We start from the raw sequence: 25,575 nt of genomic DNA, 5'->3' as shown, positions 1-25,575 counted from the left end.
TCCAGCAGCTGCCACCAAGCACTGGAGCTGCACGTGAAGCAAGACCAGTCCGCAGAGTGGAGTGGCAGCTACACGGTGAGAGATTAAGTGAGCCACCCCAGAAGGGAGGCACAGCTTGGGACAAGCATCACAGCCACAGAAAGCCAACCAGAAAAGGCTGAAATGCTTCTAAAGGAGGTTCTTTTAAAGGCTTCCAGACTGCAGCACACAAGCAGGTAGCATGCACACCTGCTTATCCAAGCTCACAGAGCACTCATCCTCCTCCTTTCCTCCAACTCAGATTCATGAGGCAGCTTTGCAGACCCTCTGCTACAGCTGCACTGACCCAGTCAGAGGGTTTGCACGTACAGTAGGCAACCACCAGCCTAATTTCAGAAGAATCCTCTCAGGAGCTGCTGGCTCCTGCATGCCCATTGGAGAGCACTCCAGGCAATTCGCTGTTTTAAACAAATGAGTGATTAGCGAGGATCCACTCTCTCCTTGTGAAGCTGGCTGCATGCCCTGCAAGCCACCACATCACTGTGCAGTACTATAATCCAATTAAACCTCACCATGAGAGAAGCTTCACGCTATCACATTCAATTAGCCAGTTAAGCCTCTTATCATCTGCACACTGGGATCTGTTTGGACTCCAGCTCCCACAGCAGTGTTTGAGAGGTGGCATTCTGTGACCAAACAAGGCTGAACATGGACATCCGTGTCTGGAGCCACAGGATGACCATACAATATTGCTGGCTTACAGGAGGGAGAAATAAAGTAAAACCCAGCCATCAGCTCCTGCCTGCTCACAGTTGGATGCTCTCTGAGGGTCCCACTCCCCAACTTCCCATGGAAATGGAGACGTTCTGGAGGTCATAAGTGGCCCGGAGGAATTTCTCTCCCCTTAGTAAGGCAATGGAAAGGCGAAGGCTAGTGGAGGACCTGGCAATACGGAGCTTTTTGGCAGCCAGCCACCAATTCCATAGGAAATACCCTCCCTAGAAGGTCACCGTAACGGTGGCAAAATTTGGCCCAAAAGAATTAGAAAAAGCTGCCAAGATGTGACGCAAATAAAGGCAGTGCGCAGGCCAGCTTCCTGCATAAGGCCAAAACATGGAGCGCTCCTGGAAAAAAAAAGATTAAGGGTTGCAAGGAACATAATGGCCTCTTGTAACAGCTCTGTTGAAGCTTTTCTTTTCGTTGGCAGAAAAGAGGGATGTTTTGTTGCCGGTTGATTAATCTATTATGCAAATCATTTCATAGCTAATTTGATACAGCCTCACATTTGCCACAGCAACCATGGAACGCTCAGGACTGATGAGAGGCACAGTACCAGCAGCTCCACTGCTCTCTGGCTGTCCTGATTGCATTGGGAGCACAAAGGGAACACTTCATCTTGCTCAATGCCGTTTTGGGCCTCTCCTCTTCCACGATGGCTAAACCCAAAGCAGGGGAGAGACAGGACCTACTGGCACCAAGAGTCAGGGGTTTGGCCACTGTACTTTACCCACACACTTCACCTCCATTGCTCAGGTTTGCATGCCTTTCCTCAAGCATCTCAAATGTTTAACATTGCCTTAGCCAGCAATTTTTTTTAAAGCCTGCCTCATTCTCATCTGTATTCAATTTCCTCCAGTGGTAAAATGTTAGGCATTCAGTGTTACTCAAACAAAATCAAAACAAAGCTTCCAAATAAGCACTTCTGAGACGTACCTAGTCATCTGAGTAATTAGACATTTTCCTGTACCAAGAATCTGCAGTCAGCTCCCAAGGACCGTGCCAGCAGCAACCCTAACAAACAAGAGTTCTTTCTAGATGTCAGTGAACCAATGGGTCAGAAGGTTGATATGCTTAAAACGCCTCTTCCTACCTGAATTAATCAGCAGTTTTACTTGCTCATTTACGTAGCATCACTCAGCCACAATCATTACAGTATCAAGTTGTGCACAGCCTGCTCTTGCCATTGCTCGAGCCAGGTTAGAAAGCAGGGACTCACCGGCCAAGCAAGTTCCCATTTCCAGCAGTGGGAAGCATTCTTTGAACCCAAAGGCATTGCTCCCCCTTCTGAGGGCACCTGTAGAGAGCAATCAGTCAGGGGCTTTCCACAGAGCACTGCCATCTCAGTGCTCAGCTGAGAAAGGACCAGGCACCACGTCAGGGTGCCAACACGCAGGTTGTGGGACTGCTCCTCACTGCATCACTCTGCTCACATATCATGCTGATACCCTGATGTGCTCTGAGACTCCTCTGCCGATCCCAGCAACTCACTCACCCACTGCAGCTGACCGCAGAACAGAGCAGTGGGAGATGGAGCTGGCACTGCAAGAGCAGCACAGAGCCTGGGGCATGAGCAAAACTGTTCGGATCTGCTCAGCTGCTGTGAACCCACAGCCTCACTGCAAGCGGTTTCCATTGCCCAGGGATGTCCATGTGCTTCAAGGCCACCCCACAGCATGGAGCACTGATGTCTCTGCAAAAGCAGCCCCCTGTTCCAGTGCAGCACACAGACTCTCTCATGTTTCCTCACCCACAGAGGCAAGGTAGCATGTGAAACTCGGGCAGTGCCCAAACCGCACAATCTCCCTCCACGTATGTTACACGGGTTTCCTTCATATCTCCAAGTCAGGTCACTGCTGCTCCACACACAGTTCAGCATCACTGCACTCCACACCTCAAACCTGAACTTTTCTAACCATGTGGCAGTTAAGGCAGCAGCTTCTAACAAACCCCATCCCAGGGCAAGCTCTGAGCTTCACTGCCGCTTGTTCCAGAAGAGCCCCTGTGAACAAAGACCTCCCCCAGATCTGTCTCTTCCTCAAACAGCCTCCTGAAGCTCCCTTGAAACAGTAGTGGCTCTGCCATTCACACCCACAGCTTCATCAACAACATTTGGGAGCAAAAAGGAAAAAGAAAAACAGAACACAATAACACTGACTAATTCTATGTGGGGAAACTTGAGCAGTGAGGTTTGATTGTCCCTGTAGAACACTACTCTTGCTTTTTCAGGTATTGAGGAAACTTTGTGCAATGTAACCTTCCAGGAGGAAAAATATTTCAATGCACAGAAGAAAGAAATGGGAGAATAAGGTAGGCAACTCTCCCTTCTAGAACATAGCAGTTACATCCAAATGAGACAGCTTAAGTTACATTGCTGGGATGAATAAAAGAAAGAACTTGCATTTCTGAAGCAATCCTGTCAAAAAGCCCAGGAGCTATAGGTACTTAAGAAAGATGCCAGAAACCATTGCTGCAAATGGCAGGAGAGAAAGAGAGACCAGTACAAGCACAATGCATCACCTACATTTGTGTTTCACTCAAAACACATGGCTGCAGAACAGCACTTAAGTTTAAACACAGCCTGGTCAGAGAGGGAAGCTACAGAGGCACCAGAGCCTTCCAGATCTCACTGAGCCTGTCCAGGCCAAGAGGACTCTCAGCCAATCTGCCATCGAGGCTGGTCAATGAAGAGCAGTGCTTGGAGGTCTTCCTCTTGCAGCACAGCTTGCAGCCATTGCCTGGGGAGTGCAGGGTACACCTGAGTAATGCCAGCTACTCAAAGCACAGCCTGCAATGCCTCCAGCCAGCCCTCCTGCCGCTCAGCTCACTACAGGAGAAAGCGTTGAGAAATGGGGTCAGATTTATTTCCACAAGAGGGGAAGGAAACAGTGCTCCCTCACCAAACACACACTCCTCTGTCATGAATCCTCCGTCCAACTCCAATCTCTTCTGAGCTACACAGGCTGTCCTGCCAACAGAAACATGGAGGGGAACTTGTCACGGGTGGAAATCTCAGAAGAGACTAAGGCAGTTCCACATTACTTGACCCACTCTCCTCCACATCCTCTTTTCACATTCCAGCAGATATCTGCTAGGACAACAAACTTATCTTTAATACTGTTTCCCCCACAGAACAGTTTTCATCTCAGTATTTTTCATTTTAACACAAAAACATCGAGTGCCTTTGTGCCACAGAAAAATTGCTATACTGTGAGCTTAAAATATAACATAAGGTTTTCAAACTCCTGCCTTCTCCACCACAGTGATTCATACAAAACCTATAATGAAATACAAAGCATGGACCTGAAGTAGCACCACAGGACATAATGTTTAATGGTGAAAAACAACAGAATGTTGGTTCAGCACTCCAGCTGCTGCTACAGACCTTACTGTTTGCCTGGCACAAGCAACACAGCACACTCCTTCCCTGCCATCAGACCAACATTACTGCGGGGCTGCAGCCTTGGTGCTTCTGACTTCATTTCAGAGCAACAACACACTTGGCAATCACAGTGAGAGTTGCAGTCCCACCACACATTGCATCCCTGACACAGCACTCGTACAGCCCAGCCTGTATGGAGCTCGCAACCAGCTGGGCAGGATGGGCAAACAGCAGCAGCTGGCAAAGACAATACCAGCACTGAAGCCAGAAGGACCCACCCACTTGGGACCTCTCACACAAAAGCTGTGTTCCTAGATGGAATACAGGTGCCCCAGTCCCCCCATCACAGATCCAGAGCATGCAATCCAAGCACTTCCACCAGCTCCTGCTTCACAGTTTGCCACAGTGCCTTCAACGCTTCCACTTTGAGCCCCAGCTCTGCCCCTTATGCACCAGTACCCACACTGCCTCTCACAGCACCCAGACCCCAGCCAGCTGCCTGCCTCAGGTGCCACTCTGAGCCTCCAACATTCCACCATGCATCCAAGCAGTGCCAGCATCCTTACGCTGCAGTTCCTGGTCATCCACAGATCTGCAAACAAGCAACCTATGTCATGAGCTAGTTTTCGTATCTGCAAGTATCAGCATAAATGGTAATGCAGAACTAAAAGTCCTTGACAGCAACGGACATTTGTGTTTTTTAATTTTAACAGCTGCCACTAGGAGTTGGGTGAGATGGAAGCCCTACTGCCTTCCTGGAGCCATGGGCGCAAAGGAGAGAACAATGTTCAAAGCGGCACCGCAAGAGTGCTGCATGTCCTCTGCACAGCACCAGGGTTGTGCAAATGGCACTGGAACCCAGCACAAAATGCAAAAGTGCTCTGACCTACCTCTATCTCATTCCGTGTGGCAGCACAGGGACTCATCAGAAAGAGATACGTGCCCTCCTGGTGGCAGTGCCCTTCGGAAACCTCCTGCTGCAGAGCAGGACAGCTGAGCAGAGAAAGTTGCTGCATGACACACCTCACGCTGCCAGCACAATCGGGCTATCCTCACCCAAACCATCCGCAGCTGCAGAACTCAGCCTTTCTGCCCCGTGCTATCACCTTGTCCACAATACACGAGCTCAGAGCGCAGAACAGACCCAGCGGACGGCTGCCTGCCCGCAACACAGCGATTGTGCCCATCGGCAGAGGAGATGGAGGGACACGGGTCCGACCGCCCTGTGGCACAGGAGATGGATGGAAGCTCCGGGGTATCCGCAGAGCTCCGCACGCCTGCGAGCTCAGCCCGATGACTCCGTTGCCCGCTCACTCACTCTCGCCGCGCCCCCAAGAAGTAAAAGACATTAAAATCAAAGCAGACAGGCGCTGGGAGCTCCGGCACACCCCCGCCCTAAGCGTGCGCCCGCTCGCAGGCTGGGAAGGGGTCTGCCCAGCGCCGAGTCCCCGCCGACCGGACGGCCCCGAGGGGCAGTGCGCTCCAACATGGCGGGGGGCGACACGGTAACGGGAGACTGCGAGACGGAGGGACCCCCGGAGCGGGGCAGAGGGGCCGAAGCTGAGGAGAAGCGGGGCCGAGGGGGCGGCCGGGAAGGGGCTCCGACACGCGGGGTACCGCCAAGCCACCAGGCCCCGCCGGCTGCCCGCCGAGGGGAAGGGGAGAGGCGGGAGCGCGTCCGCTGCCGTTACCTGGGCACGCAGCTGGGGCTGGAACCGTCGATTTCCCAGGTGGCGAAGAGGTTCATAGGCACGGGCCGCCCCAAGGCCCCGGCACCGCCCGGGAAGCTGAGGCGGCCCCGCTCCGCCGCCGCCGCCATGGCTGCCGGCCTGGCGTGCGCCCACCGGGCCGCCGCCGCTGGCTGTGCCGCCACCGCCCCGCCCCGGCGGGGGGTGTGGTCACGTGAAAGTGGGCAGGCCTAGGAAGGGAGTGGTAAGGAGTCTGGGCGTGGCTAAATAGGACGGGCGTGTTCGTGGGGGCGGGCTTTATGCAGGCACCGCCCACAGCTCGCTCAGATGAGGGCCGCGCTGCCGCCGGGTGGTTTCCTGTGGCGCGGCCGGAAATTGCCGGGCGGCTGTTGGTGGCGGACCGGATGTTGTAGTGGCAGTTTCCGGCCAGCTCAGTGGTGGCTGAGGGGGGGAGGAGGAGGTGGCGGTAGGGCAGTGAGCAGAGGCGAGGATGGTGCTGCTTACTATGATCGCCCGCGTGGCGGACGGGCTGCCGCTCGCCGCCTCCATGCAGGAAGATGAGCAGGTATGTCGGTGTCTCAGCCTAGCCAGGCTCGGCCTGGGCCAGCTAGGCCCGGCCCGGTCCAATCGATCTCGCTCTCCTTAGGCTCCGGCCGAGCCCCGCCGACTCCCACGACCAGCACTTCATCGAGCCGTTGGGACGCGGGTGGGGGGTGTTTTCCGGGTAACGGCAGCTGCCAACGGCCTGTCCTCTCCCCGCAGTCCGGCCGCGACCTGCAGCAGTACCAGAGCCAGGCAAAGCAGCTGTTCCGTAAGCTGAACGAGCAGTCCCCTACGAGGTGCACTCTGGAGGCAGGAGCCATGGCTTTCCAGTAAGTGGCCCCGGGTACGGTGGCACGGTTAGCATTTGCTGTCTCTGGGGTCAAAGGAAGGTGCTTCTGGGTCCTCTTGGGAAACTGAGTCCTCCTAGGGAGGGTGAATTGTGCAGCTGCCAACTGCTGGTGGGGTAATAGATGTGCTAAGGGAGAACATGTGAGGTATTACATCATGGCACTGCCTTCTGGCATTTCAGCTGGCTGCTTAGCTGTGCCTTTACTCAAGACAGTGTAGATTGTACACTTTAATATCCCTTTTTGTCTCCTCTGGGTTCTTTATACCCTTTATCATTTCCAAAACCAGATGTCATTGGTAAAAGCAGGTTAGCAGTTCCATTGTGAACTTCTTCTGAATGAGGTTCTCCTTTCCCTGTGTCCCGTGAGAGTGTGCCTTTTATTCATCCATATGCTCAAGCATATAGTCTGTGATATATTTAGTTTTTCTAATAGCTAACAAGCATTTTTTCACATCTTTGATCTTATCAATAAATATGTTGCTGCATTTAATTAATCTATTGAAGCATTTGCAAACTTAGCTTATGATCTCTCTTGACTTTTCTGCCTGCTATTAAGTGCATTTGGATAATGAAAGCCTACAGAAAATGTGGGTCTGGCACCGTTACCACCTAACCAGCAGCAGGGGGGCCTAGAAAGAAAGTAATAGGTGGAAGAATTTATAGCTTACAAAAGGCAGAAGAAGAGGAAATGCTTCTTTGTTATGTAACAACCTAGCAGAATAATTGCTAACATAAAGTTAACTTAAGTTTTTAACAAAAGTTAAGTTCTTGTCAAGAATCAGAATTATGTTACCAGCAGAAATATTTACGTTAGAGAAGCAAATCTCTGTGAGACTGAGTGCCGTATGGTATTGACAGAACAGTGATGTGCAAAGCTTTGCTGTGCTGCCAGCGGCAGGGTTTTTTTGCCCCCTGATTTCTGGTTGCCTTTGTTATGGAGTTACAGTGTCAGTGATTCAAGCAGTCTGGCTCTTATCTCTTCTAGGGCTTAGGCAATGTTCCAGAGCTAACAGGAGAGTACTGTTCTAAATCTTCTTTATAGAAGTTAAAATTTTCTAGAGTTCAAAGACTTTGTTTCTAGATGTTCCAGTGGCACTGCATAGGTGTATCTGTGACTGTGAAGCCTTGGGGAAGAGTCTTTAGAAATCCTGGTAAACTCCCTTGTCACATTGCTTCCATGATGCAAGCACAGCAATGTCTGGGAAGACTGCTTCAATTGCAGTGCCCAGGGAACCGAAGCCAGGAGGATTTAGGCAAGCTCGTGTTTTGATGGATGTCTCAAAGAAACACCCAGATTATGTGGCTGGCTAATAAGCAGGGATGGAAGTATCTATCTTTCTGTGTTCAGTCTCTGGGCAAGTTCCACAGGCTGCTGACAGCTGCTACTGCAAAGCACTCTTGTGTTGCTGCTTTTATCATAGGATATCAAAGCAGGATCTTCATGAAATGAAGAATGCTTCCAGATCCAAAATTCTCTGATAACAGTATAGGTAGGGAGGAAATAAGGGAATCAGAGATGGTCATCAGTACTATTTTAAACAATGCTGTTAGTTAACACAGTCCATCTTGTTTTCTGCCAAATCAGTGCTCTGACTGCTGAGGGCAGCATAAGCCAGGACTGAGCTTTTTGTGGTGTGTGGGAGATCCTGGCTGAACTTGCTAAAAAGACTGTGAACATTTTTAGCTTGATCAGTTCAAAGAAGAGTCTTGCGTTGATGAAATCTGAAGCTCAGACTAACACTGCTGGAGTGATTGTCATCAAATGTAATCTTCAGAGCAGCTCCAAAAGCTGTGTCACCATTCCAGGTACAGCACTTGCAGTAATGGCTGTGCAAGCACAGAAGCACCTCCATACTTTGCTCTGCTGTCAGTTGTGAGTTGACCTTTGGCTTGTCAGTGGTTTAAGTGGCTCTTACCTGTCATGTTGAAAACAACCCTTGGCCTTTACTGCTGATACCAATTAGAAGGATAAAGCTTTTCTCTCTCAAACTTATCCCAAATAAATACAGAAGCCTGCTAGCTGCCCTCAGCATGCAGCAATATAGAGTTAGAAGTGGTAAACTGCAATGTGTGCACTGCTGGGCATGCAGTGTGATCAGGTGCTGTGCAAAAGCTCAGAGGCGTGCACCAGTGTGAAAGAGGCATCCAGCTGTGCCTTGGACCGAGGCTGCAGAATGGTGTGAATCCAGGACAGAAGGAGGTGTGGTTGTTTGCTGTAGTACTGACAGATTATACTGACTTCATATTTGATATCATATTGGGAAAAGCAGGTGGGAAATAAAGCTGAAGGGTTCCAGACAGGACCAGCTGGCCAGAAGAGACCATGGCTTTACTGGCTGGCTATGTTCCTTCATTTGCTCTCATCTTTGAGAGCTCTCAGGCAATACTCTTCTTGTCTGACAAGAACCTTGCTGCTTTTCAAGTACCTTCAAAAAAGCTTCTGGTCATGGCAGTGGCTAAATCAAGCTCTGAGTGATAACTTAGAACAATCCTGAGCTGCCAAGAAGGTCTCTGAGGGTGAGGAAGGAACAGAGGCAAGGCATACGATAGGATTAGTCCTACAGACTAGTGCAGTCTGAGCTGAGGGACACACAAAGGTATTAAAAAAAAAAAAAAGGCTGGACTGTAGTGGCTGAAATTTCTTGCTTCTGCTTGGAGTGGAACAGCTGTTCCTTGCAGTCTGGCAGGTTTTGCACACAGATCACTGAGGCAGCAGAAAAGGACACTCAGAAGTGAGTTGAGGATGGTTAAATCAGAGGGTCAAGACCTTTCTGAGTATCTGGAAAAACCACAGGTTGTGGGAGGAAGTTGTATTGTATGTATTGTATTATATATAATAGCTGGATGCAGCTATTGAAATTTTAAAGCTTATTAACTACAGTGCCCCTATGACTAGATCAGTTCTCTAATACACTGTTAATCTCTAGGTTAATTAGACTGCTACATAATGGCATTATTAGACACAAAGTCAAGGGAAGGTAACATAAATGTAAAACTGGAATTCCATCCCGAGTAATAGAAATATTTGAAAGTATATCCAGAGCTATCTGCCATCTCCACTAGCTTGGTTTTGGTAGAATTACTGTTGCCTTTATTTTTGTAGTGGCTGAATGAGGAGGAGAACATAGGGAACATGCAACAGCAGATAGCTGTAGTGAAACAAGTAAAATAAATAGTCTTAAGTCTCATTCTTTCTTATCCTTTATTGCAGTAGGCTTTTTAGCTGAGTTGTAATGGAAGTTTCCTCCCTATTTCTGCTCACAGAGACACTGCTATCCGCAATGAAACAAGCTCAGCACTAAACCTTTGTGAACAATGACAATTAGCTGCAATAGGGAGTGAGGTGGTAGGAAGAGAACATCTCTGTGTCTTCAGCTGCACAAAACAGGGTTGAAGAGCAACAGTAGCTCTTGTTTCAGCACCAGTTTGGGGGCTCCTAACATCACCAGAGCCCATCTAGTACCAGTATTTTTATTCGGCTGTGTGCTGAGGTCAGCTTGTAGAAAGCATTGCCCTAGCAATAGGGGAGTGTTGGGGAGGAAGGCAGCACTCAGCCTTCCAAAATAGGACATGGGAGCCAGCAGTCACTGGGTGCTTCATCAGAGCTTTAGCACATTGAGACCAAATTCCTGTGGGTGCCTTCTATCTGTGGGCCTCAGGTTTGTGGCTGTGCTGTGTGATCCTTAGACTGTGCTTTCCATCTTCCCTTCTTTCTGCTGGCAAACTTTCTAGTGCTTCTCTTCTTCAGGCTGCAGAAGGCATGCGTGATAGAAGGGAAGGAGGCAAGCTGTCTTCTCATTTCACTCCCAAAATTATAGCATTTGTTGCTGGCATTTTTGTTAAGCTGGTGATACTCACAGCCCAAATGTGGTCCCAGTGAAGTGAAAGTTCAGAGGTCATTCAAGCTGGTACAGGGTCTAAGACTGCAAGAAAATTTATTTTAGGTGAATAAAAAATAGCCACTACTTTGCAGAAAGTTTATAGCCAGGCCTGACATAGCAAACTGGAAGTACGTTTGTCCTGTTCTCATTATTTGGGTAGCATTTTAGCCAGGCTAAAATGAATTGTTGCTCCCTAGTTCAACTTCAGAAGAATTACAGTCAGTGACAGTAGGGTTCTACAAAGCCAGCTAGGTTCTCAGCTTCAGAAAGCTGTTTACTTGGGGGGAGAAAGGTATGATGGATAGTGTCTAATAGGATGGGTACAAAAGTGCTTGATTGATTCTCTATTTTATGTTCTTCTAGCTACATCATTGAGAAAGGGGTGTGTTACCTGGTCCTGTGCGAAGCTGCGTTCCCAAAGAAACTGGCCTTTGCATATCTGGAAGACCTGCAATCAGAATTTGATGAGCAGCATGGCAAGAAGGTGCCAACGGTCTCCAGGCCCTATTCCTTCATTGAATTTGGTGAGGTCCCTCTCTGCAAGGCTAGTTAGCAAGCTTATTGCAGGGGCTGCGGCCACAAAATGCTCCCCAGCTCAGCCTATGGAACTGACAGTTCAGTCTCTTTTTGGTGCTGTTAAAATGGGTGCTTTTAGCATGGAGTATTTAAGAATAGAGACGTGGTAAGAAAATCATAAATATCCTTTAGCTCAGATTTCCTGCTTTCAGTCTTTGGGCTTGTTTCCAGGGAATGTTTGCTTGCAGTCTGCTGGCTGTCTTAGCACTTCTCCCACTCCTTTGGCAGCCAGGCTGCTCTGTGTTCAGTGAGTGTTTTCTCCACTGCATCTGAAGGAGGTGGTGTGGAACTAATAAAGTGTAGTAAGACATTTTTGATACAGCAGCCTGAATGAGAGTGAGTGGGATGCAAATTGTGAGAACGTTAGTGTCCAGCAGTGTGCTGGGGAGGGAAGAACAACTCTGACTTGAGGTCTTTTTGTTCTCTTTCTGGTGGTCTGCTCTCCACTGGTGTGCCCATTATGTAGGCACAGAACTGAGGCGGTGTGGGTAGAGCCTGGAAGAATATTATTCTCCTGGAGCAGTGCATATCCAGCAGCAAAGTCTCTCAGCCTTCGTGCCTTGCTTTTAGGTTAAGGCCCTTCTGTGCTGGCCTGGAACGGCAGAGTGAGAAGCCTAAAGCTTCTAACCCATGTCTGCAGCCTCTCCCTGCAGCCACATTAATGCTTGGAACTGGTTCTTAACATTTTCTTATTTTCAAATCGAATAATTAGCTTTTGAGGTGGGAGGGCAGAAGCAAGGGTCACTTTGTGTTGTACCTTTTTTGTGTAATAGTTTTCATTTGCAGTGAAAGATATATTAACTTCAAGCAGAAAGTTTCGGATCTTATGCCCTCTTGTGTCTCTACTTGAGTATATGTTTCAGTGAACACAACTAACCAGAAACATCAGAGAACTGCTGATGTCTATCAGACTGTTGACTGGAAAGTCTTCAAGCAGTGGTGGGTGCTTCAGCTGAAGAAAGCATAGGCGGAAGCAGAGACAGATCAGTTCCTTTTGCTTGGCAAAGCAAGCACCACAGGGAGGTAAGTATCCCTCTTGACGGTTCTCTCTTGTTCCAGACACCTACATCCAGAAAACCAAGAAGCTCTACATCGACAGCCGGGCGAGGAGGAACCTGGGTTCCATCAACACAGAGCTGCAGGATGTGCAGAGGATTATGGTGGCCAACATTGAGGAGGTCTTGCAGCGAGGAGAGGCACTTTCAGGTACGCGTGGTGGCTGCTGTTTGGCGTATGCTTACCCTCAGTCAGTAACGTGGGTAGAGCACATCAGATGGAAAGTCTTCCTAATCCTGAGGTCTCCTTAGAAAAGCAATGGACTCAGCAGGTGCATCATTTCTGTCAGTTGCATCCTGAAGCACCTGATGGATACTGGTGCTACTTCTGAGTGTCTCACCACGCTGGGTGGCCCTAGTAGAACAAGCACTAGATCACCAGGCAGACACAAGGCGTGCTGTCATGCAATACTGCTGCTCTTCCAGCTGCTCCAGAGAAACTCCTTCAGTTAATGTAACATCAGGGTGATACCTGGTTGGGTTGATTACTTCTTGATTAACTTCTCTGCCCTTTCCCTCCAACAGCTCTGGATTCCAAGGCCAACAACTTGTCCAGTTTGTCCAAGAAGTACCGTCAGGATGCAAAGTACCTGAACATGCGTTCCACTTACGCCAAACTTGCGGCCGTAGCTGTGTTTTTTATCATGCTGATCGTCTATGTGAGATTCTGGTGGCTGTGACCTGGTTACGCTGAAGAGGGAAAGCTGGTAGCCTGGCAGATGTGTGTGTGTGTGCAGGACACTGTTCACTGGGGATGTGCATTAGAATCCACGCAGGACCATCACCTTTATACAAGTGTCCTGAAAATGTTAGGCGACTGAGTGCTACACCTCTTAGTGAATCCTAACTGTAAGTGTAAAGGCTTGGTGACTACAGGCTTTTCCCCTGAGGCAGTTTGCACTAGGATACTGTTGAGGCTGACCTGCGGCTCTGCACCTCTCCGAGCAGGGAGCTTTGGGAACAGCTAATCAGTGCAGTTTAGCATCATCACCTTTTACGTCCTCCTCTTGAGTAGCTCTAGTGGGAACTGGACTCTAATGAACATTCCTTGTGTTGGCAATGTTTGCTTTTTTTTTTTTTTAGGATCTGGATCGGCGGTTTTTTGTTAATATTTTCTTTTTTAAAGATCAGACTCCCCTGTTTGAAGGCAAAATACTGCTCTGTACATATTGTGGTAGCTTTCACCTCTGGACTAGCTGTTGTTGAGTTTTCTGTGTCTGACATCTTGGCTTATTACACTTTCAATTGCTTTAGAAACAAAAAGATGGTAAATTATGCCTTAAATACATTCTGTCTAGTGCTAGGAGAGGCAGTGAAAGGCTTCTGTATTATTGATCCCTACAAAACTAAATGACAGGTTTGTATGTGTCTACTTTTCCTCTCCTGGCAGCTGTGTGTGACAGTATGTTTCCATGTGATTAAAAACAGGGTGTATAACTCAAGTGCTGTTGGTGCGGGCGCAGTGCAAACTATGTCAGCATTATGTCTATTTTCCCTTCTCTCTGCAGATAAACTACATTATTTCCTTCTACTGTACTTTCTTTCCAAACTGTATCAACTGCTAGCATTTCATCTCTGGGATGCTTGTTTTCTTTCTCCCTCTCTATGAAAACAACCAAAAAATAAAAGCAAAACTCTGAATGTTCTTATGAAGAAAAGGGAGTGTTTCCTTTAAAAAACACTTCACTTTTACATGAAGGATTCAAGAGGATAACATAAAAACAGTGGAATCCTTTGGAAATGCCACCTTTTTTTTTTTTCCTGCAGTCACCCTCTCCCTACCTCATATGGGAAGCTGAAATTGTAGGTGAAGAAAAACTCACTGTGGGCAATACTATATAGCTGCTTCTTTCTCACGGGCCAATCTATATAGTCTCAGCATAATGTGATTTTACTTTTATTCCATCTGTGCTAGGAGCACTATTTTACCCATCAGCCTTTTTTTAACTTAAAAAAAAAAAAAAAAAACCACCTCAAACCACAAAACCCTAAAGCTCAGGCCTGCCCACTCTTCTCTGCACTGAAGTGTCTGTTTCTGTAACTTGGTAGGAAGCAGGTAGTGTCACAGAAGGAAGCTTCAGGTCTCCCCAGTAACTTTTAAAAGCACGTGTTCTTGTGTAGTTCTGGAAATCTAAAATGGGACATGGGAACGTTTTCTGCCACTGGGTAGGGATTTGAGGAGCTGTTGTCCTGCCCAGCCTGGTGCCATGTGGGACTGGCAGGGAAGCAGTAGCGCTGTCAGTCGACCAAGCAAATCCCATCTGTCTTGTACTCTAGAATTTCCTGATTTCTGCATGATGTCTCCAAGTGTTACTTTGTTGACTGTTTTATTATTACCATTTTTAATCTTTGCAAGTGCTGTCACTAACGGGTGACTGTCCCAGTGATGTAGATCTGTGTGTGATGTGGGTACTGGAAGGTGAGCTGAAAATGGCCGTAACTGGATTGTTGTGACTTGAGGGGGAGACGCTGCTCAGCAAGCAGTTGCCTGCTGCAGCCCAGGTGTCAGCAGTGAAATAAATGCTTCTGAAAAAACCCCCTTGGCAGCGTGACCGATGTTTCTGTCGTTCTAGAGGATGCTTTCTTTGCTTCTAGAGGCGCAGGAGGGTAAAGACCCCACAGTTAACTGTGTGCAGAGCAACACGTGCAGACTGAGCGGTCAGTGCCAGTGCAGGCCCAGAGCTGTTGCCTGCAGATGGCAGTGCTGGCACGGTGCAGAGACTGTAACTGAGGGCTCCCCATCTTGTTGTACTGCCCCAGCCTCCCTGAAGCCCTGCAGCTTAGCTAGGCCCAAGGGTTAGCTGGTTTGTTTCTTTTTTAAGAAAAAAAGCTGTTTGTGTTGGCTGCACTTGCTGCTGCCATTGCTCGGGTCTGGGTGCCTCTGGGTGTCCCTGTGTCCATAAGTGCTGGAAGGGCTGGGGAATGTAGAAAGGATTGTGTGGGACTGTGCCCACCCTGACCCACGGGGAGGCTGTGCTGGTGGGTGGCAAATCCTATTCTCTGTCTCCTTACATGCTGCTGTCACGTGTAAACCAGGTGCCATCTGGCACAGACCACAGCGATGCTCTGCATCATCACCTCTCCCCTAGAGAGAGCAGTGGTTTGGGTGCTGCACGGTTTTGGTTTCTATGTTTATTTGGGCATCAGCTGCTTCCCCCCACTTTGAACCAGCTCCTCACACTTGCAGTCCCTCCATTTATTTATTTTTGGGGTGGGGTGGGAGGGGGAAGCACATCCTGCATCTTTTTTTGTGGTGTCAGGGGGTCTTTGACCCCAGGTGATTTCTGGCAGCTGCTTTGCTGTGAATGAATGTCCCAGTGGCAACAAGTGTTGTGCTAGCATCGCTGAGTCAGGGATCCACACATCTGCCTGAGGACACCAGTCACAAAGTAACAGCCTGCACAGTGAAGGCCAGGATGGTAGGGCATGGGGTTCAGTCCTCACAGCACCCAGTCCTTGTGCTATCTCCCTCAGAGGCTCTGGGGCTTTGCTTCTTAGGATGGGCTGGCTGGTGAGTCTGGGAGGGTGCCTCCTGCTCCTTGCTGCTTGCTTTGCTGCTGAAGTGACCTTTAGAAAAGGAGGATGTATCTTTTCTGCTGCCTGAAAATGAAAGCTCTTCAGATAGCAGGGCACTGCTACCACAACTAGGTTTGGAAGCCAGCCAAGGGCAGCTGACTGTAGGGAGCAATCCTCCCTGAATCACAGAATCATGGAAGGTTTTGGATTGGAAGGGGCCTTTAAGATCAAGTAGTTCCAACCCCCTGCTATAGGCAGAGATGCCTCCCACTAGACCAAGTTGCTCACAGCCCCATCCAGCCTGGTCTTGAATGCTTCCAGGGAGAAGGCATCCACAACCTCTGTGGGCAACCTGTGCCAGTGTCTGACCATCTGCACAGTACAGAATGTCTTCTCAATATCTGCTCTAAGTCTACCTCTTCCAGTTTAAAGCCCTTTCCCCTTATCCTGTTGCTATATGCCCCTATAAAAAAGCCCTCCACAGATTTCCTGTAGGCCCCTTCAGGTACTGTGACTTGTCTCAGCACAGATGTCCTAGGCACCCCAAAATGCCCCATCCCCTCTGTCTGGAGAGGTGATGCAGCTGGGCTGGATTGCAAGGCAGCAAGCACAGGGCAGCTACCAACAGCCTTATTCACTCCCAGAGCTGAGCCCTCCTGGGGTCCAGCAGCTCCCAAGGCCCTGTAGCCAACATGTGAGAGAGGCAGGCTCTGACCTTCCCTCCTCAACTGCTCTGCTCACATTTCCCCAACAGCCTCTATAGACATCATCTCCCCAACTTTGCATTCAACCTCCCCTCACCTGCCTGGCCCCCAGCTCAGGCACTGGCTGGGTCCCCTTTGGGACATGGGGTACCACTGTTTGTTGTGCCCACAGCACTGAGCCCCTCAGCAGCTGCTCCCAGCTGACTGCAGCTATGCCTGAACATTCAAGCAGGAAAGGAAGCAGAAATTGGTGGGGCTCTCCTGAGCTCCCAGAAGAGCCATAGCAAAGCAGGCAGGCACTAAGACCCATACTACAGGAGTTTCTCTGCTGTGATGGTTGCAGGGAGAAGCCCAATGTGATTTTGAATCATGGTTTGTAAAACCCCCAGTGGTTGAGCCCCGGCGCTCTGCTCAGAGATGATAAACTCGTTTCCTGTATCATTTCTTTTTTTTTCTTCCTTCCCCATGTGGTGCTGCTGCCAGCGCTGCTTCCCACTAGACTCCCCAGCCCTTCAGCGTGCCCCAGGGACTGCCTGCTGCCCCAGCACGCCATGTACCCTGGCTGTGCTCACTGGAAGCAGGGCACCTTAACACAGTCTGGAGCTGAGCGTGCCCTCCTTGCTGCCTGTCACCCAGGCATCCAAAAATGGAAGCAGACACAGGATTTGCATAGAAAAGCAGAAATAATGTGCTCCTCAGCGACCCTGAGACCTCTGCACATCCCTGCCAATATGTGCCAGAGCCAGTGGGAGCATAGGGAACCCAGGGTTCCCTGAGACCTCTCCCAGAGCTGAGTGACAAACACTGCCATTGTCCTGTCTGCATGTCCTTCTGCATTAGGGCCTGTTTGGGAAGGGGCCGTCTGTGCTGGATGCCTCCTCCAGCAAGTACAGCCCCAGCAGCTCAAGGTAACCACAACTGGGTGAATTCTCACTCCATCACATGCCCAGAGCTGGGAAGGCCTCAAGTTCAGCAGCCACCCTGCATGTCATCAGCCTTGGTAAAAGCAGCACAAGCGGAGCCACGCAGCCCCAGCAGGGGCTTATAAATATTCCCAGGCTACTGGAGCGGGTGCTGCTGCCCAGGAACCAGGCAGCCAAAATTCCCCCCACGATTAACTGCAGCACACAAACAGCTCGTGGTGCATTCCTGCGGGGAGCGGGGCTCCCTCCCCACCAGCCAGCCCGCTTGAGGCAGGAATGCCTTCTCTCTTTTTTTAAGACCAGCTAGCAGGTAAGATAATCAGTGCAAAAGCCAAGTCATGTGAGTTTTAACAGCAACAGATGAGCCACAGCACAAGCTATTTGTGGTGCAGGCACAAGGTTGCCAACCCTGAGGATTTGGTTGGAAGCCTCACTCGCTCTTGTTTTTATTAAGCCCCTTGATTGCTGAAGTCTTGAAACTGTGAAAGAACCCAGCTTCTATTTTAATGGAGCTCCAGCTCATCTGTTCGCAAAAGAGAAAGCTTGGATGTAAGACTCAATCCCCCCTAAAACACCGACAGGTAAAATTAAGGCAACTTTGATATGGGTGTGTAAAACTCTGGGATTTGAGGCAGGCATTTGGGTGTGTGCTGTGCAGAGGTTTGAATGCCTGAACCGCCAACAACGTCACAGAAAGGTTAGTGCAAGAAAATACAATTTATTTTGAGGCTGACAATTGAGTTCCTGCAAAGCTGGTGAAACCAGCAATCCCTGTGAGGTCAGGACCAGATGAAAAGCATAACTCTTCTCACTCAGTGCAACTTAGACACAAATGTATCTTGCACCCCATGGATTGAGCTGAGCTGAGCACAGCAGCACTGACACACCTGCAGGACAGCGTGCCCCCAGTTTCAGAGCTATGAGCTAACTGGTTTCAATGGGCAGAAGGTGCCACGCAACAAGTGCAGGGCCTCAACTTGTGGGCACTTCTCTGATGGCAGCTCCAAGGGGACACCATGTTGCATCATCACATCCCCGGTACCATGTCCCTGTGGGCTTCCTCTGCCAGGCTGGAGAGTGTGAGCAGGATTTGTTCTCCCCATTTTTGAGAAGAGATCAACTGCTGGGGATCACACCACACTGGGACCTGCACCCTGACACCTCTGGTGGCAGCCCAGCACCATCAACCCAGCATGACCACTCGTCAATGGCCAGCGAGGCAGCTTGCTTTGAAGCAGTGGTGCAGGAAGCGTGACAAAGGCTTGAGCTGAAAAGCAACCTGCAACCACTGTTATCAAAACAAGTGTGCCATTACTTTACAGAGCTGGCTGCAGGAACCGTTTCAGAGGGAGACTTGCAACAGCAAACTGCAAAGGCATCACTGCAGGGCAGTGCTGAGGCTTGCTGACCGCTTGATCTCCCTGCCTTTGTCAGCCAAAGTGCCAGGATTTCCCTAATTGCCACTACTGCTTAAATAGCGATACTGCAGATCTTCTCTGTTCAGCTCTGCTAATCCCTCAGCTGGCACCGCTCAGCGTGCAGCAGCTCTCCTGCTGCCCTCAGCACCCAGCAAGATGCAGTAAGGGGTGCCAGAGTCCTCCAGCCCGGGTGCTGGCTACTGGTGATCTCTGGCTGGGAAACAGAGTGAAATGGCATGGCTGTGTCTGCAGCCTGTAGGTGTAACACGTGTTACTTCTGCCAGTGGGATTCCCTACGTGATGAATCTTTATCTGCGTAAAGTGCTTTTAACGGGACTGTAATGGTGTGTGTCAGATGACGTAATGCTGAAACATATTTTTAACTCCCATGCAAACAGCTTGTCACTTAATGAGGCAGGCCCACCAGTCTGCGATGGGGAACTGACTGAGCTTTACCCTGGGGATGGCACTGGGTACCATAGTTCCCCTGCTGCTCCTGCCTGGCCATGCATCAGCCCCAGAGAGGTGTGCTGGGGCAGCTGCAGATGCTGCCCCAGATTGGAGGAGAAGTTGCTTGCAACCAGGCCAAGCCAAATGCCAGTGAGGGAGAACCACCCGTTTCAAAGTCAGGGATGATGAGTAATGCACAGTACTGAGGGGAGCTGGAAATTGCAGCCTTCAGTGAAATACCAGAATTCCTCCCAAATTAGCTACATTAGGAAGACTGAACCCAAGCCCTCCCCATTCCAGTTAAATTCCTGCCTTTCTTTTGCCTCCTCCCAACTTGGTTTAGTGATCATTTTTTTCTACCCGTAATTTCACATGCAGAGAGTTTATATTCCTCAATTCCCTCACAAACATCAGCTCTCTATTTTTGGATTCAGCCTTCTATCCCACAGCCTGCAGATGCAGTAGAGTGCGATCTCAAGCACGAAGCTGTTAGCTGCAGACTTGGTTGCAGACTTGGGCATGCTCCAGGCCTTTATCCCCACACGTGAGGTGCTCAGGGGAGCCCAGCATGCCAATACTGTCACAAGCAGCACCTGATAGAAGTTACCAGCCCAGCTGCAATGTACTGCTGTGTGCTCAAGTGATGGGAAGAACCAGCAGACGCGTGAGGCAGTGGGAGAGGTTTGGGCCAAGTTGCAAACCACTGCCCAGGCACGCCTGAAGAAATCACTGGGCTCCTTCCCTCATGGTGGCTCGGCACTAACAATCCAGCTCCGTGCCTGGGAGGAGCAGCAAAGACCCAGTGAGTTAAAGGGGGAAAACACTGGACTTTATTCATTATCCCCCTCTCTTCCCTGAGCTCGGCACAGTCCTCCCTTCGCAGGAGATGCAGGCCAGCATGCCATGTCAGCACATAACACAAAGAGCTCTCAGTCTGAGAGGAGCTGGAATCGCAGCAGAAGGATTTTTAACGCTTTAAACGATGGTTTAAGGCTGGATGGGCTCTTGAGATTGAACCCAGCCCACCACTACAGCTAATAGTGCGCGCTTATCAGGCTGCTACCTTCTGTGAACCTCCTCTGGGAGAATTTGCGTCTCTTCCTGGGTTTTGCCACCCTCAACAGGGTGCTTCGACACAAGGAAGATAACACTAGAGCTGAGATAACGCTAAGAGCCTGCACACCTGCTCTTCAGACAAGTGAACTCTCACTCACACTGGAGCGAACCTTTGGCAGCAAAAGCCATTTTCAGTTCTAGCTTCCCACGGCACTCCTGGCCTCTGCCCAGCAGCTGCCTCCACCCAGCACCCAGCGGCACGGCCACGCTGTGAGGCGGCCGCCAACACAGCCGCCCTACTAGGGCCCCGTCCTCCTCCCATCCCCACAGCCCTGCATTCCGCCCCTCCGCAGCCCCTCCAGCCCGCCGCCCACCCGCACGCAGACGTCACGTCGCGGGGCGCCCACCTCGCCCGTCCCGCCTCATCCCGAAGCGCGCTCCACGTGCGAGCGCCCCCTTGCGGCGGGCGGGCGGAACGCGGCGAGGCGGGGCGAGGCGGGGCGAGGCGGGGCGGGCGGAGGAAGCGGAGGCGTTGCGGCCGTGTCCCTCCGCGGGCGCCATCGGCCGTGCTGTCGAAGGATCGCTCCGCGCTGCGGCGGGCTGCGAGGTGCCGGGCGGGCGGGAGAGCGGCTGTGGCCATGGCCCGCGGAGCGGGGCAGGCGTTCGCCGCCCTCTTCGGTCTGGTGCTGGCCGTGCTGAGCCGCGCCGAGCCCGCGGCCGGTGAGTGCGGGGAGGGGGGAGGTGGCGAGGCGCGGGGTCCGGGGTCCGGGGCTGAGCGTGGGGCGAGGCGCTGGGGAGGGGGGAAACGGGAGGGGGAGGGAGGTTGCGCTGAGCGGGGGCAGCCGGCCGCTTTGACGCGTGGGCTGGCCGCTGGGGCTGGCTGCTCGGCCCGAGGCGGGCGCGGGTGGGCAGCCGGCAGGAGCGCCGCATCCGAATCGGGAGTGGGGAAAAAAGTTGTTTCCTGAGAGTGGTTTGGCCAGGTTCGCTCAAAAAGAACTGAAAAGGCTCCTAATGGCATAGGAGTCTTATAAAGTCAGAAGTACGTTCTCTTGGTTGAAGTGAGGCACGGTGCACATCTGGACTGTTTCTGCAAATGGCTTACTCAGCCTAGCCAATATAGTGGTGATCCTCGTTAGTACAGTGGTGAGCATCCCATAGTGGTGAGCGTCCCATAGCTGTGACCCTCGTTATTAGAGTGGTGAGCATCCCGCCTGTCCTGCAGGAGAATGGGCTGATAGGATGGTGGGTGATGGCCTCAAGCTGTGCCAGAGGAGGCTCAGGCTGCATATTAGGAGAAATTCGTTCTCGGGGAGAGCAGTAATGCCCTAAGATGGGCTGCTTGGGCATGTGCTGGGGTCACCGTCCCTGGAGGTGTTGAAGAAACATTTTGACGTTGTTCTGTAGGACGTGGTTCAGTGAAGAAATACTGGCGGTAGGTGGATGGTTGAGCTGGATGATCTTAGGCATCTTTTCCAACTTAATGGCTCTGTCATTGTAAGATGGCCCAGTGCTGGTTTTGCAAAGGCTACACGTCGTGTCCGTTGATTTAAGCATTGCCGTAACATCAGCAGCTCTCCAGCTCATTGCTGACCCGAGGCTCTCCTCCTAGCGTGGCACCTGCAGTGTCTGCCCCAGCCGTGCCTGCACATGGGAGCAGGTTGGCTCTCCCAGGCTGGAGACAGCTTCTGAGTGCTAACCTCCGTTCCTTCAGTGAGTGGAGAAAGGAAAGCTGAAGTCACTGAAAGGGTATTTTCAGGTGTCTGTTCAGCTGTCTTGATGCTCTTGTGCAAGAGGCTGCAAGGTTCTGATGTCAGCCCTCTTGGTCAATGACTATGAGGCTCCTGGATGCGCCCTGGTTTGGACGGCTCAGCGCTGCCTCATCATGCAAGCCCAATGGCACGGCAACTTGCTTTTCCAGTTGAGCCTCTGTTTAGTTTGTAGAAGCCTGCAGTTGAAGCTGCAGTGAGCTGGGGCGGGGCGGGAACACCTGCACTTTTGGTGAGGACACTTTCCTGATAATTACTGTTAATGGTGGTGATTTGCTCCTTGTCTGATCAGTCAGCAAGGAGTGAAACAGGAATGCTCACTGGTAAAGCCCAACCTGATTGGCCCCGATAATTGCCAAAGGGAGACTTGAGTTCTGAGTCCAGTTTCACTGCAGAGCAGGTGGGTGTGTGGGACCCCACAAAGGTATTGTGGACCACGCTCGGGATCTTTTGAGGTCTTCAGATCCTGCTGACAGTGCTGGGTCTGCTTGCTTGATAGGGGTTTGCTGAACAGCAAGTTTTACTCGATCATTTGGAGGTGTTACTGTATCACGTTTGCTCTTATCAAAGGTGCTGGTTTAGACTTTCAAAACTGAGTGTGATTAGCATCTGGCTCACATCACTTCCTGCGGGGCACTGCTGGGAGCAGAAGGACATGAAGGCACTCTCACAGCTGTTCTCAAGGCCTGAATGTTTGGGAAAAGGGGACTGGTGCCTCTGGTAGCGTTTGGCATTGGAATCTCTTCTGTTTCTTTGTTGCCTTCTGTGGCTGTTTCCCTCCTAATTTTAGGTGTCTTGCTGCAGTTGCAGCAAGTTGCTGTTTCCCTCTGGTGTGTTTTGGTCCTATTTGCGCTCTCCCATTTCCAAAGTGGTGTCTGTGTTGTGGAATGCCTTTGAAGCCTTGGGCTGGATGTGGCCCTCGCTGTCAGAGGGCCTGGGTGGGTGGGATTGAGCCCCGTGTCCTTTGTGGAGCTGGGAGCAGTGATGGCAGGGCAGCAGGGTGCTGACAGCCCGCTGCTTCTGCGTGCCAGCATCTCATCTAACAGCAGAACCAGACGGCTGCAGCATGTAACTTCAGGCTTCAAGGAAGCAGCATGAGTTTGTAGTCGTAGCTAAAGGCTGCAAAGCCAAGAGACAGTACAGTGCTTCTTTAATTCTGACCCATTAAGGAAATGGCATCCATCTTGGGGAAAAAAAAAAAAGAACTTCTCTAAGCACCTAAAGTCCTTCTGTAGTTCTTATTTTCTGTGCATTCATTCTGATATCATCTTGCCAACACAAGTTGAGGGCTGTGTCTTGTCAATGCCCATCCAGAAGTATTGCCTGTATCGTTCTAAACACGCGGTCCTCTGAGGGCTGCAGAAATAATTACTGGTTCTGTTTAGAAAATAGTCTGTTCCTAGGGCACATGTCCTTTTTTTAGCCTGCACGAGGATGAAAAAAGAGCTTTGTATCCCAAAACGGCACTGGTGTCTGCTGTTTGTTCCACGCAGCGAGTCTTCATCTTGTTGCTCTGACATCACCATGGGCTGCAATGGAAGCTACAGCAAGCAGCAGGCTGGCATTTCACAGGGCAGGCATTCGTCATGTTCGAATTAATAAAGATTTAGTGCTGGAGAATGATGGAGGACTATGGAGAACACGCAAGTATGGCTTCTGTCTGCCAGATTTCCATAGAAACACCAATACCTCCTCAGCACTTTAATTGCCTTCCCTACATTTTTTTTTTTTTTTCAAGAACTTTTTTTTTAGCTCAATGCTTTATGTTGCAGCTGTGGATTTGAGGCATTTGGGCTTTGTTTGGAAAACTGAAAACATGGGAAGGCAGGCAGCAGTAGCTGTGAAAGGAAATGGAAGATGTGATTACTGACAGGATTTTGAACCGTTTTACAGATTTGTTCTGTATTCAATGTCTGTTATAACTTCAGCTTTTCTCAGCAGTTCTCAATAGGAGAAGTGCTGTGTGAGCTCCCGCTGGTAGGAATACAGTCCTCCAACTGGCTGCTAAGGTGAGACCTCAGGCAGAAGGAATTCATTTCCACCTGTGGGTTTGGACAGCAGTTCCCAGCCCTGCTTTTAAGAGGGCAGGTAGCTGTTTTTGCCAGTTCCTGGCTTCTTGAGCTGGTATTTAAAAAAAAAAAAAAAAAAAAAAAGAAAAATGGATTTCTAAAACCAAATCTCTTGTTACAGCCTTGTTCTTCTAAAATCCTCTTAAATGCACATTTCTGAAGGTTTTTTACACTTCTGAAGTCTGGAGAAGCTGGCAGAAGAAGCCCAACCTGTTAGATCGTGGGGTTTTCTCACAGGGTGCAGAGGCTGAATTCCTTCGTGCTGCTCTGAGCTCTGCTCAGCCCCACAGATTATGTGAAAAATTAGTGACTTCTTCCTCAGTGCATAATCTTACTCGAACTATAATCTTTTGAGGTTAGTGTATCATGTAATTAGTTATCTCTCCTTTGTGGTTTTCCTTCAAAACTGGGCTATTTCAGGGCGTTCTCAGCGTTATTCCTTACAGCTTTTAGAGCAGTCGGCTCTCTGCAGTGCCAGCTGCTGCTGCAGAGGAATGTTGTCCCTGTCGGCACAAACAGAAGCTACCAGTCTTCCTTTGGAATTGCTCCTCCTCATTCGGGGTTTTCTTGGCCGCTGCTTTCACGCTCTGTTATCCTGGAGGGAAGCGGGAGCAGTTTTTCACTGCCTTGCTGACCTGATGTGCTGTGGTTTCTCATTGTGTTGGTGGTACTTCAGAGCTGATGAGCTGGCAGATGGGACTCCTGTGCATCCTGCCCTGCTGCTGCTGGCCCTGGGCTCTCTCCTTCCTCCTGGTGCGTGATGGCAGCAGTTGATGTCAGTTGCAATGGTTAAATCCATCAAAAATATATTTTGCCCTCTCATTTTCATTCATGTATTTAACGTTATGCTTAGGTATTTTTTTCCTTCTGTGTGATAAGTAGGTTGTTTTCAACCTTTTCCCCAGAAAACAATGCGTGCAGTTAGAGCCAAGTTTCAGCCAAATGTGTCAGATGTCTAGATATAAAGATACTGAGTCTCTATAAACTTAACGGAGAGTCTGCGGGCAGAAAGAGGAGGGAGGCCAGTGCAGTGTCATTCTATGGATAAGGCTGTACCATGCTCAGTGGTCCAGCAGGCTCTGTCAGAAGATCCGTTTCCTCTTTTGCAGTAAAACCTTTGGTCAGAGTCTTCTTAGATGCAGGATCATCAGCCACGCTTCACAGAGCTACAGGAAACCAGCTTCGTAACGTCTCTTCCTTGCAGCATTAATTGTAGTATTTCAAGGTTTTATTTCTGCTTGACTTTTTCTGAACTTACAGGTGAGGAGCGCGTTGGCCTTACTTTCCCGTTAGCACTCACTGCAAAGCCCCTTCAGATTTCTTCTGGTTATGGCTCTGTTTCCCAGTGCTAGCCTTCTCTCTTAGAAGCTGAGCTCCGATGCTTTCAGCTCCCAGTGCCAACTCTGCTATTTCCTTCAGTTTTCTAGCCTGGAAGGAGTCTGA

The 25,575-nt window shown here is 50.1% G+C and overlaps 3 protein-coding genes across 5 annotated transcripts in view; 2 read left to right on the top strand and 1 right to left on the bottom strand.

Moving 5' to 3' along the window:
* The window catches only part of PACS2 (phosphofurin acidic cluster sorting protein 2), a 66,924-nt gene extending 60,967 nt beyond the window's left edge, over positions 1-5,957 (bottom strand). For 2 of the 3 annotated variants that reach the window (XM_042819065.1, XM_042819067.1), the window contains exon 1: positions 5,830-5,957. In XM_042819065.1, coding sequence (XP_042674999.1) covers positions 5,830-5,957 — 128 coding nt within the window. The remainder of the gene's footprint in view (positions 1-5,829) is intronic. The other variant, XM_042819066.1, reaches the window with a different exon arrangement.
* A 280-nt stretch (positions 5,958-6,237) lies between these two features.
* Positions 6,238-14,768, top strand: SEC22B (SEC22 homolog B, vesicle trafficking protein). The gene is made up of 5 exons (XM_042820009.1): positions 6,238-6,391; positions 6,589-6,698; positions 10,963-11,123; positions 12,235-12,381; positions 12,756-14,768. Exons 1-5 carry the CDS (start codon positions 6,317-6,319, stop codon positions 12,908-12,910), a joined length of 648 nt encoding a protein of 215 aa, XP_042675943.1. The 5' UTR covers positions 6,238-6,316; the 3' UTR covers positions 12,911-14,768.
* A 6,167-nt stretch (positions 14,769-20,935) lies between these two features.
* NOTCH2 (notch receptor 2) overlaps positions 20,936-25,575 on the top strand; it is an 80,395-nt gene continuing 75,755 nt past the window's right edge. The window contains exon 1 of the mRNA XM_042819448.1: positions 20,936-21,017. Coding sequence (XP_042675382.1) covers positions 20,936-21,017 — 82 coding nt within the window. The remainder of the gene's footprint in view (positions 21,018-25,575) is intronic.

This window comes from Centrocercus urophasianus, unplaced genomic scaffold (genome assembly GCF_019232065.1).
Source record: "Centrocercus urophasianus isolate 14NV4802_14NV808 unplaced genomic scaffold, USGS_Curo_1.0 seq_18, whole genome shotgun sequence".
Taxonomy (NCBI): Eukaryota; Metazoa; Chordata; class Aves; order Galliformes; family Phasianidae; genus Centrocercus; species Centrocercus urophasianus.
This window is presented reverse-complemented; position numbering and strand designations above follow the sequence as displayed.